The sequence below is a fragment of the Hemitrygon akajei genome, chromosome 6 (assembly GCF_048418815.1).
Source record: "Hemitrygon akajei chromosome 6, sHemAka1.3, whole genome shotgun sequence".
Taxonomy (NCBI): Eukaryota; Metazoa; Chordata; class Chondrichthyes; order Myliobatiformes; family Dasyatidae; genus Hemitrygon; species Hemitrygon akajei.
Genome location: NC_133129.1, coordinates 40,621,415 through 40,634,103, shown reverse-complemented (window position 1 = coordinate 40,634,103; position 12,689 = coordinate 40,621,415). Strand labels below are relative to the sequence as shown.

General features: G+C 42.0%; 1 protein-coding gene across 1 annotated transcript in view; it reads right to left on the bottom strand.

Moving 5' to 3' along the window:
• Window positions 1-12,455, bottom strand: part of serinc5 (serine incorporator 5) — an 88,981-nt gene extending 76,526 nt beyond the window's left edge. The window contains exon 1 of the mRNA XM_073048206.1: window positions 12,205-12,455. Within this exon, the coding sequence (XP_072904307.1) occupies window positions 12,205-12,231 (27 nt within the window). The 5' untranslated portion in view covers window positions 12,232-12,455. The remainder of the gene's footprint in view (window positions 1-12,204) is intronic.
• Between the last annotated feature and the right edge of the window lie 234 nt (window positions 12,456-12,689).

The following is a 12,689-nucleotide window of genomic DNA, read 5'->3' as shown; positions in this document are numbered from 1 at the left end:
AAGTATCTATCTATCTAATGATGGAAAAGGGGAAAAAAAGTGTGAAACGAAGCAAGCGTCACAGAGTCGAGAAACATTAAATTGTCCGTAGAACTTTACTTCCCCATTACAATAGGTGTCAGTAATTTCTGAATAGGCATAAAAATTGTTCTATTTCCACATTTGATAATATTAATAGAAACATAGAAGACCACAGCACAGGGCAGGCCCATCAACCCACAATATTGTGGCATCCTTATAACCTCCTCCAAGCTCAATCTAGCCCCTCTCTCCAACACAGGCCTCCAATTTTATTATCATCCTTTCTAGCATTTGCCTGAAAATTTTAATTCCGACTTGCTTCCACTCTGGCAGCAATTCATGGAAGTGATACCCACAATTCAGTGCACAGGGCCTCCGTGCCCTCCCGATCTCTGGTCTCAAAGTTGTCAAGAGCATCTCGTATTCTGCTCCACCTTGATTAGTCATTGATCACAGATTCAAGAGTCTGTGGGTTATGCTGCTTTTTAAAATCAAGAAAACTATGCACATTTTTTAATCTTCCCAGTATTCAAGACTTAATTAAACATTTGATTAGTAAGGGCAGCAAAGGTTATGGGGAGAAGGCAAGAGAATGGAGCTGAGGGGGGAAATAAATCAGCCATGATCAAATGGCAGAGCAGACTCAATGCACCAAATGGCCTCATTATGTTCCCATGCCTTATGGATGTGTGGGCAAGTCACAATCATTTGCATACCCGATGCCAGAAATGAGCACAATTTTAATTAAATGCATCAACACAAACAGGTCATTCAACATAATAGCATCTCACTCTACATTCCTTCACTTCACTGAACCCACCCAGCACATTCCTCTATCCCCTCGTCTTGCCCAGATTTCACCCAAACCCATTTAAACTGCTGTCTGCTGGCAAGGCCCATATTCCAACTATTCTGGGTGAAGAAGCTTCACCTGCATTCCCTGGTGCATTAAACAGAACAGAAAGCTATAAGAATATTAATACCCAAACAAAATGCAAATACAAGATCACTGTAAGGAGAACTTGAAATGTAGGGAGTAGATTCCATCCTTTTACAGGTACAGTGCTTACATTTACACAAGTAACATTCAGGCATGTGGATGCCTTGTTCAGATGTTGTTGAACAGGTTATATTTAATTGCTTAAAGCCTAGTGTAATGAGACATGTTATGGCTGTAGCAATAAATTGAGCAGGAAGATTTATCCTGTATATTATCCAACAAGCTTTGCTTCTAATCACATCATCTGCTTCCAAAATATGTTGTATTTTAAAGTCTTTTTCTCTCTTGTTCATGCAGTTTTTAATTTTTTTAAAAAGGAATGACTGCACAAGTGTTGAAACATCCTATTGAATTTCCTCCAAGTGGTTCCCTTCTTAGACAATATTTATAAAATTTCATATGGAATTAAATACCCCAAAAAATGAAGCAATCTGGATCCAGTAATGCTGTGGGAGTCCTGAAGGTAACTAAGCATTTTGTAAAATGTCCCCTTCAAAAGGTATTAAAATTGCATGGAAAACATGTTCCCTGCTGCCAGGGGCTATCATTTTATAGTACTCAGTGTCTCAACTTTGTATCTGTTCCTTATCACAACATTCTACTGAAATACAACTGAGATAAGGAAGTTGCGTAAGGAACTGAACAAAAATGAAGAGAATGACCAAGGAATTAACTCTCTAGATTCTGAAAGCTGTTATTACTTGAGTGGAATAGTGAAGAACAGCATAAACACAAGAGAATCTGCAGATGCCGGGAATCTTGAGCAACACATACAAAATGCCGGAATAACTCAGGAAATCAGGCAGCATCTATGGAGGGGAATAAGCAGTCAACATTTTCCGGTCCAGATTTTTCATCAGGACCTACATAAGCCCCAAATGGCACAGTGGACTCAATATTTCATCTCAAATTTCTTCTTCCCACTATAGTAACATCATCTGAAGGGTCTTGGACTTGAAAGATTAACTATGTTTCCATTTCCACAGGCATTCCCTGACCTGGAGCACGTTTTTGGGTTTTAAATCACTTAAAACATTGCCTCCTCTCTGCAGTTAGCACAGTCCATTGCAACTAAAACTTCATCTCTGACTTCGTAACACAGTCTTCAGCACTTTAGCCCGCTCCATCACTTCACCACATTTCTCATCTGTTACCATTACTGAAGGCACTCCTGGATGACTTCCATTCCTCTTCCCCAGCCCCAATAAACTTAGTGGTTTCTGTAAAGCTTTTTGGTAATTAAGCATTATTATGATTGTGCACTGCGCAGAACTAAATTCAAAAGTGAAGACAACACACACAAAATGCTGCTGGAACACAGCAGGCCAGGCAGCATCTATAAGGAGAAGCACTGTCGACGTTTCGGGCCGAGACCCTTCGTCAGGACTAACCGAAAGGAAAGATAGTAAGAGATTTGAAAGTAGTGGGGGAGGGGGAAATGCGAAAATCAAAAGTGAAGTATTATTTCTGTGCAGCAAAAGATAACCAAATTCTCTGAGATGCCAGTGGTGAAATTCCTACAACTTCAGAGTTGCTCTATACCACAGGGTTTGAACTAAACCAATATAAAATCTGGGCCTGCAGGACAAAAAAAAATCAAAGGTTGCTCCAAGTTGATTTTCTAATCATATTCTTACCATTGGAATAAAAACTTTTCCCCTTTGTTAAATGTTTTCACTCCAGCATCTTGCAAAACCTCTTTCATTTGTTGCTTACGTACAAATGTTCATGAGTGTCCCGTTAATTAATAAGCCCCAAATTTAAAGAGATTGGTGAAAATAGGAGTTGGCCTTTCTGCCATGCCTTAGTCCATTTGATTCAGGTCTGCTCTTCTACCACTCAACTCTCAAATCCCAATTTTTCAAAAATTTAACTGCATTTTTAGATAACATACAAAGGTCTGGTCTTCCAAGTTCAGTTTCAAGTCTCATTCAACCACACACATAACAGCAATCCTCTGGGACCATGGTGCATAACAGAGAACCGAAAGTCACACACACAGCACATACAATTATGACAGCAGAAAATTCTCCCAGCTCTTGGTGGGAGAAAAGTATAGAGAATTAACATCCCCTGAAAAAGAATATTCATTTGTGTGTCCATTTTAAAATCACTGCCCCAATTCTATAACTACTTTCCCACCAGTGAAAACATCTCAAATCCACCGTTATGTTTCCTTAGGATCTTATGTTTCAATATGATTACCACTTCATAAGTCCAGAAAATACTGATTCAACCTTATTTAAATAAAAAAGCAGTTCCTCATGGGACAACCCTCCTTCCCAGGAATTACGGTAGTCCAACAAGTCTCTTCTTGAATGCATCCAATGCTAGTAATACTTCAGTTACGAGCCAAGCTGTATGTTCAGTGTATCACACTGTACAGTCTAATTCTTAGTTCAAACCCTCCTGCAATAAAGGTCAAATATATGCTTTCATAGCTACGTACTGCACATGCATTTTGTGCACAATTCCTCAATTCCCGTTATCCACTTATCTGCAGTCTTTCTCCCTCTATCTAGCTGGGTCTGTCTGTGCAATTATTTAAAAGGCAAGGGAACAGTTGGCAAGTGGACAGCTTTTAAAAAGAATGGTATCAAAAGTCCAGGAACAGCATGTTAAGATGAAAGACAGACATACCAAGGTCAGGGAAGCCATGTTGATGACAGATCATTTATGTACAGAAATGTAGGCTTTATGCACAATCAACCCAAGCATAAAAGCTATTTTATACATTAAAATTTATTGCCTTTTTTTGTCTTGTGTGTGTTTTTGTGCTGCTTCGGATCCAGAGTAACAATTATTTTGTTCCCTACACTTGGGTACTGGAAATGACATTAAACAATCAAATTCTTGATACAGTGGCTCTGGTAAGAAAAATAAAGAAAGTGTGCATTGCGTTTAGGCAGCTGGGTACAAATGCATCTTCTGTCAACTAAAAAATAAATTTAAGACCAGTCTTAAGAGGGAAATTAGGTGTCAAAAACAGGTACAAGGTGAAATTGTTAAGCAGGGTTAAAGATCAAAATTCTTCGGTTATATTAACAGTAAAAGGGTGATTGGACTCATAAACACCGTCAGTGCCACGTATGTGTGGAGCTGCAAGGCAGGGCTGAGATTTTTACTATCTATATCACTTCGGCATGCATGATGATATTATGGAAATTAGGGTAATAAGTACGAGATTCATATGTTTATTACAAGGGAGCAGACATTTGCGACCTTGAAGCCCATTAAGCTGGGCCAGAAAAATGGTGCCAGTGATCACTGGTGATGATCTGCGGGCTGCGGACAATTGCCCCAAATATTCATTCAGATATACCCCTTTCGAATTACTTTCAGAGCAATCTGCAGCATGCAACTTAAACTTGGAAATCCCCAACCCTGTCCAAGTCAGCAAGTGGATATTGCAATGGGGGGGGGGGGGGGCTGGGGGGGGGGAAGAAATGCCAGATACTCTTAATACTTATTATTCATTAGTCTTCTCTGTGGAAGACACTCACAGTATGCCAAAAACTGGTGAGTGTCAAAGGGCAGAAGTGTTGTTGCTATTAAGGAGAAGGCGCTTGGAAGCTAAAGAGCCTGAAGGTAAAGTCACCTGGACCAAATGGCCTACAGACCAGGGGTCTGAAAGAGGTGGCTGAAGAGATTGTGAAAACACTTGTAATGATCTTTCAAGAATTACTGGATTCTGGAATGGTTCCAGAGCACTCACTAGAAAAATCACAAATGTTACTGCACTCTTTAAGAAGGGAGGGAGGAAAAAGAAAGGAATTTACGGGCCTGACCAGTGGTTGGATAGATGCTGGAGCCCATTACTAAGGATGAGGTTTCTGGGTACTTGGAGGCACATGATAAAATGGGCCAAAGACAGCATGGCTTCCTTAAGGAAGAATCTTGCCTGACAAATCTGTTGGAATTCTTTGAGGGAATAACAGGCAGGATAGACAAAGAAGAGGCAGTGAATGTTGTTTACTTGGATTTTCAGAAGGCCTTGGACAAGGTGCCACACATGTGGCTGCTTAAGAAGATAAGAGCCCATGGTATTACAAGGAAGATACTAGCATGATGTTTTTTAAGGCTATTATAGCTAGGAGAAGGAAAACTCCAATCTCAAACCCCTTGTGGCAGTCCTTCCCCCCACTCAACAACTCACTAGAAGAGAGATCAAGTCAATCAGAAGGGCTGTATCTGAGGCAGCAGAGACAGGATCATCATGGGTGTGGACCAAGTACATCCAGAGGGGCAGATAGTCGGACAGTGTATCCACCTTTTGTAAACTCTTCAGTAGTTGCATAGATACCTGAAGAGTAGACTATCTGTTGGATGGAAGCGACCAACGACTCTGACAGAGGCCGATGCCAAGTTGTTAAGCTCACCAGTGGGAGGTGGTGCTTTAGCACTGTTGGCCCACCACCTCGAGGGAGTCTTGATCATAAGCGGACCGAAACTCCTGAAGACAGGAGGCAGATCAACTGATGATCCCACTGATGATAGCACAGGACAGTTAACATCTTAGTCCACGTGTACTTTCAATTCAATTCTCATTTCCATTGCAGCCACTGTGCACCCTCATCACAACACGCCCTCCCACCCATGTTTCTAGCATCAGCAACCTTACAGTCTGTTCCCTTTTACAAATCATTAATTATGAACAGTAAATAACCAAAGGCCTAGAATGATCCTCGAAGTAACTCCCTCATTACACCCTTCAGAGTTGGAAAAAACACCCATTTATTCTGACTCAAATAAAGATACTGAGAACATGAAGCAGAAAATGAGAAAAACGATCAGGGCAGGAGCTGGTGTTTGGTGTCCAGGTCGGGGCGCTCCACAAAGGTCAGCGATTCCGAAAGTCAGGTCAGCAGGTACTAAGGAGACCAGTGATCCCCAAGCGGGCAAGTCCAGGGTCAGGATTGGAGGTGCGTCTGTGTACGTGACTGCGTGGGTGGGTGCGAAAGGGGTTTGTTTTGCTGTGGCTGCTTGTAGGGTTCAGCTGAATATCGTGGGCATGCCACGTTGGTGCTGGCATGTGTGGCAACACTCACGAGCTGCCCCCAGCACATCCTTGGGTGTGTTGTTTGTTAATGTAAACAAAGCTTTTCACTGTCCGTTCCAATGTACACGTGATGAATACATCTGAGTCAGACTCTGTATTCCATGACACTGTTAAACAGTGTTCATTAACACTGCTTAGAATAGAGGCTAAGCGGAGCAGGAATGTCTCCAAGCAATGACGTGCCTATTGTACAAGGAGTTGTTACATTAATCAGCTGGAAACTATCTTCACTTGTGTACAGGCAGTAAAATCTCTGCACTGAAAGCACACATCATGGGAACTGTTAAAATAATTACATCCAGGGTGACAACTCGCCAATTGTGTTAATTTTTGGGATATTTCACTACATCAGAAAAAAAAGGTACTCATAAATATAAACTGCTGCTGATTCTCCACGGGATGTGATGATTATCAGGATTTCCACTGTTCTACCCTCAGCACTGTTGATTTTAACCAACAGTACATTTGAACTAACCGGTCAGTCGCCAGATAGAGAATCCTCACAAGTGCTCACAATTTTAGTCATTTATCTCAATTTTCAACAATTTCTTTGACAAGTCAATTCAGCTCTAACAATAGCTGCTCATGGGTAATCCTGCCTTTTTCCCTTATAGTAGGGGTGTTACTCAGACTCCAGTCACCATGGCTTCTTTTGACATGCTGGCACCTCATTCACATGCAACTTCTCCCCTCCTCCCCACTGCTTTCAGATGACATCATGTTGCTCCACTTTCATCTTCCCCCCCCCCCCCTTTGATAAACCAAGGTTGACTGAATGCAACTGCTCCTGTCTGCGACACAAAGAGAAGCATACCAAGGGGCCCTTTCAATTACCCAACAATAGACTCAACCTCATTATTAGGCTGAACTTTGACATCACATACTCATTTTAGGAGACCATTCTTCCCACTGTATTTTTAATTTATACATTGGACATTTCTAGAAAGTTAATTGGTTGTACATAAATGTTAAAAACAGTTAATGGTGAGTCATCTTCTTAACCCATAGAATGCTAGGTCACTAGGACCTGCAGGGTAGCAGATTTCCTCCCTTTATGAGAATCAGTAAAGTATCCAAATTAGTTCAATAATCTGGGTATTTTGTCACTGTAGCTAGCTTTTCAATTCTAATTTTAAACTAAATTTAAATATCCCACCTGCCTTGATGGGATTTGAAGTTTTGTCTCCAGATTTTCCTCACTTGTCTAAACCAGCACCAGCTTTGAAACAAGCATCCAATTACCTCTGCACACGCTTTATCCCAGCAGTATTTCCCTTTTGAAGTAGCTATAAACAATTACCTTATGCAAGTTACAACTGAGTCATCTTTTTCTTTAGCACTGAATTCCTTTATTAAGAAGTCATTAAGTAAACTCTGCAGTGGATTAAGAAGGCAGCTCACCACCAGCTTCAAAGGCCACTAGGGATGAACAATTAAATTCTGGGTCCACCTGCAAAACCGGTATCCCTTGAATGAATAAATAATCATCTCTCTGCCTCTTTTGTCAATAAATGTTAAACTGGATCATCTTATCACTATTCTATCCATTCGTTGTACCTGCCTCCACATGTCACTGTCTGTCAAAGCTGATTGCCTCCATGACTTGCATATGACAGCTAGGATGTAACATCCATGGTCAACCCTGACTAATGGACAGCCTCCTGATCACCTCTTAAATTTACTCTTAATCTTTTCTATATAGACAAATTTCAGCTCCCCCCCCCCCATCTCTCCACGTAACTGAAGTTCCTCTTGTTATATAATAGTACATTCCTTGATATAAAAGTCCTGTATTCCATGACTCTTTAGTCCTTTCCATAGAAGCTGTCTGAACTGCTGAGTTCCTCCAGTATTTTGTGTATGGTTTTTCTGGATTTCCAGCATCTACAGAACCTCTGTGTTTATAATAGTACATTTCCTCTGCACATCTTCCTAAAAATGTGATTCCTTCACCTGGATACAATAATTCTTCTGAGGGGCAAAAGGACTGTTTGCTACTGGCTTCTTCGTTCATTTGCTACATGCCGTGTTGTAAGACACGGGCAATCAATGGTCTTTCCATAATCATGATTGTTCTTGGCAAATTTTTTCTACAGAAGTGGTTTGCCATTGCCTTCTTCTGGGCAATGTCTGTACAAGATTGGCTACCCCAGCCGTTATCAATATTCTTCAGAGACAGTCTGCCTGGCATTGGTGGTCGCATAACCAGGGACTGTGACAGGCACCAGCTGCTCCCGTGGCTTCACATGACCCAGATCAGGGTGAGGGCGGTGGTGATCGGGGAGCTAAGCAGGTGCTGCACCTTGCCCAAGGGTGACCTGCAGGCTAGCGGAGGGAAGGAGCTCCTTACACTAGCTTCTGGTCTCTGATAAATTCCATTGATTGAAATGAGGTGAATATATTGATCAATACCAACAACCAACAAAAAAAAAAGTGGATTGGCTGTTATATATTAAGAAAACATTCAAATATACATGTTCTCACTGGAGTCAGCCACCACAGGAGGCAATCTTTCCCTCATTCATTTCACAAATTTAATTTGTTTTAGATTCTCAAAAGGAATGAGGGCAATAAAATTGACGAAAACATTCAGCAAGTCAAGCGGCGCATGTAGTGAGAAAAAGAGTTATTGTTCTAAGTCAAAGACACTTCAGGATTCTGACAAAAGATAGTTGAAACACTAACTCGCTCTTTTCGCTCCCTGGCCTGCTCATTTTTTCCCTAAACATCCCACATCTATTTTCCCCTGATTTTCCAAATGAGTGTAGATCAGCCACTAATCATCACAGTTAAGCTTCTTTACAAGACAAAATGAAATTTAGAAGGTATTTGAAATTTTAGATGCAGATTCCCAAGTTTAATAATAATTAAGTTATATTAGTTCCAAATGCTTTTTATTCTCTGAGAATTCTGTTTTCTTATCAGCAGTGGCATCATCTTTTGTCATCGGGAAACCTCAAAGTATCCTCTAACAGTTTAAACAAAGCAACCTCTAAAGTCCAATTCTCATCACGTTCCTTCTTTTAGATATTTTAAAAAATGGCTCAAGCACAATCCCTCCTCCGTCCACCAGTGACGTAATTTCGGCAAGACATCTGGCAAGCACATAGCTATCTGTGGCATAGATCCCATCTGACTTCCCAGACTAAAGATCATTTTAATGATTTTGGCAATCCCTCATACAACCACAGCAGTTTTTTCCATCACTGGAGCACCATCTCTTTTCTGGAGACATCCAAAACTAAACTAATTTCCCCAAATTCTACTTCTGTTTTGAACAATCACTCACTTTTTACCAGCTCCATCCCAACAAAAAAAGCTAATGGCAAAAGGGGGAGGGGTCTCCAGTATATAATGTGATTGTGGTATACGACACTCTGGATATAACACATGAATACTGTACAACCACATTCCTTCCTGGATGCTGTTCACTCATTTTAAATGCATCAGAAAAAGGCAATGATTGGGCTCTTTGAATGCTTATATCCTCAAGAACTCATAATTCAACTTTCAAAGTCCTGAAGACCTCTAGATACTGCTGCATTTGGATGTGGGAGGAGGGCTGAATGAGCCAACCTCAGGAACACTGCCAATCCTTTCTTAAGAGCCTGGATTTGTCAAGAGTTCCGATTGCTGTCACTGCTCCAATGTTTCCAATCACACAGAGAAAGTCTGCAGATGCTGGAAATCCAAGCAACACACACAAAACGCTGGAGGAACTCAGCAGGCCAGGCAACATCAATGGAAAAAAAGTACAGACAACAAGTTTTGGGCCAAACCGTTCCGCAGGACAGGAGGGAAAAAAAAGCTGAGAAGATTTAAAAGGTGGGGAGAGGGGACAGAGAAAAACACAAGGTGATAGGTGAAACCTGAAGGGGGAGGGGATTAAGTAAAGAGCTGAAAGTGAATTGGTAAAAGAGACAGGTCATGAAAGAAGGAAAAGGGAGAGGAGCACAAGACGGAGGTAACAGGCAGGCAAGGAGACAAGGTGAGAGAGGGAAAAGGAGTGGGAAATAGTGAAGAGGGGAGTGGGGGCATTACCAGAAGTTTGAGAAATCAATCAGGTTGAAGGCTACCCAAACGGAATACAAGGTGATGTTCCTCCAACCCAAGTGTGGCCTCATCACGACAGCAGAGGAGACCAAGGGTAGACATATCGGAATGGGAATGGGAAGTGGAATTAAAATGGGTAGCCACCAGGAACTCCTGCTTTTTCAGGCGGATGGAGCATAGGTGCTTGGCGAAGTAGTCTCCCAATCTACGTCGGATCTCACTGATATACAGGAGGCCACACCGGGTTTTACCGGGCCTTTTAAATCTACTCCTCAGCTTTTCTTAAGTGCTGCCTGGCCTGCTTGAGTTCTTTCAGCTTTTTGTGTGGGTGTTGCTCAAATATTTCCTTTCCCTTCCCTTCAGGGATAGGGGAATCAACTTGAAAGTCAGTATTCCAGTTAACTGGGCCATTGATTAATCAGATCAGTCACTTATTTGGGACAACTCTTAAAGAACAAACAACAATCAAGAAAATAATTCCCTTTGTTTATTTGGGACAGGAAAACAACAGTTTCAAACTACATAGTATAAGTTGTGTACACCTGTGTGGTCATTAGACACTACACCATGCTTAGGGGAAATAGTTTTAAAATAGCATCATTTGCATAAGTTTGTATTTAAAAAGCAGTGAACACCAACTAAGAGTTGGTGGGAAACTAAGCAGCGGGGCCATTTAGAATTGTTTTGCTCATTGCTGTTTCAAGCATTCAAGCTTGGAGATGCCAGAAACAGCCAGGAGTGAAAATGAAACAATTTCACAACATCAACAAGTTGGAGACGACAAAGAGTTTAATGGTATCGACAGTCATCTTGACTGTTACAATGAAAATGAATGTTTGAAGGACGAAATCGTCAAAAACTTTGTACAAAAGCAGCCCATTATCTGCACCAATTTTGCTTATTGACAGTCGATCAAAAGAACACTTCAGCACGTTGGCTGTTTGTTGCATCCAACGATGACAGCGAAACCCATGTGACAGATTTGTTAAAAAGTGGAAAATTGATTGCACTGGGACAGTTCCATTCCACTCTCTCGACCTTGGAAGTCTGGGTGAGTGGCATGAGAAGTCAACACTAACTGGGGTATTCCTTCCTTGCAGTGGATAACCATGACTAATTCTGTGTTTTATCATTGCAGAACCTCCTTGGCCGTTGGATCTCACTGCTGATGTCATTTGCGCAGTCCACCAGAACCGACTTCACATGCTAGGTCAGGCATGTCCCCATTTCACTGGGGCACAAAGCCCACTGGCTACTCTCACCTGGTTTAACCCACCTGTCAAAGCGGTCTACGGGGTGCAGCTGCTGTCTCATGCAAATAGTTACCTGAAAGCATAGGTGAGAGCACAGTATCCTGTGGGGACCAAAGTGCTACCTCCCAGGACACCCCAAAGATTAATTCCTGTCATTAACCATTCGGAACTAATACAGAGTTTTATAGTACTGTAGTAGCTTTGGTAGTGTTCTAATTTATTCTTATTTCATTTAAATACACAATTTGTTACTCAGATAATAGTGGCTTGTATTTTTTATACCTTTTAAAATTATTTACATGAAATTCCGGCTAATTGGGACAGCCCTTTAATTTGGCCAAAATGTACTGGTCCCGATTATCCGAAATCCACTACAGTGAATTAGTACAACCATGCCGATTACTTGAAAACCTTCGTATGTTCACAATCAGATTAGCAGAAATCGCAACTAAATCAAGACGAAAGCAATTAAAATTCGAGAATTAAAATGTGTCAGGCGCGTGATTTATAAGGATGAGAAGAACATGTTTTTTACTTCATACAGGAATGAAAACACTCGGGAAGTATCTGACTGAACATATCTCCACAAATACAAGCAGACAGTAGATAAGCATCTCTTTCCCCAGGCTGGAGTCGGAATAACCAAACATCTAACCGAGGGGTCAGCTCGGCAGAGCAGCGTCTCCGGAGACTCTCATGACATGTGCCATTAAAACTCAAGAGAGTGTCCGTCCAAACTGCAGCGGCAAGAGACAGCTCGGGGAAGGCGAGCCTGGGACCCGATCAGTCCCGAAGGCCGGAGCCGGCACACACCTTACCTGCGAAACGCAGCAGGGCAGCGACATCTCCACCCGTCCGACGGCACCGAGCGCAAGCGGCCAGGAGGCTCAAGGGCGTGCGGGAAGGATCACGTTGTCCGCTCGCCTCCTGCTGACCATGGTCGGGCGGGGAGGGGAGGGGAGAGGAGAGGGGCGGGGGGCTTTATATCCGAGAGGTGGAGGGACGAGCCCGGAAGGCGGCCACCGCAACACAAACAAAAGACGACGCCGCGACCAGGAGAACACCACACACTCCCACAGCCGCACTGTTTGTGCCGAACCCAATTCACTTCCGGAGACGTCAGATTCTCTGCTGTACATTTTGGTAATTATTAAAGGAGAACATCCTCGTATCTCCAGAACTATGTCGACTTTTTAAAAAGTCATCTTTCACTGCATATGTTAGTGGAAGTTTGTTTAAATATCTTTGTTTTGTATTTAATTCATGTATTTTATGGCTTTTTATTGCAATGTGCACCCTTCTC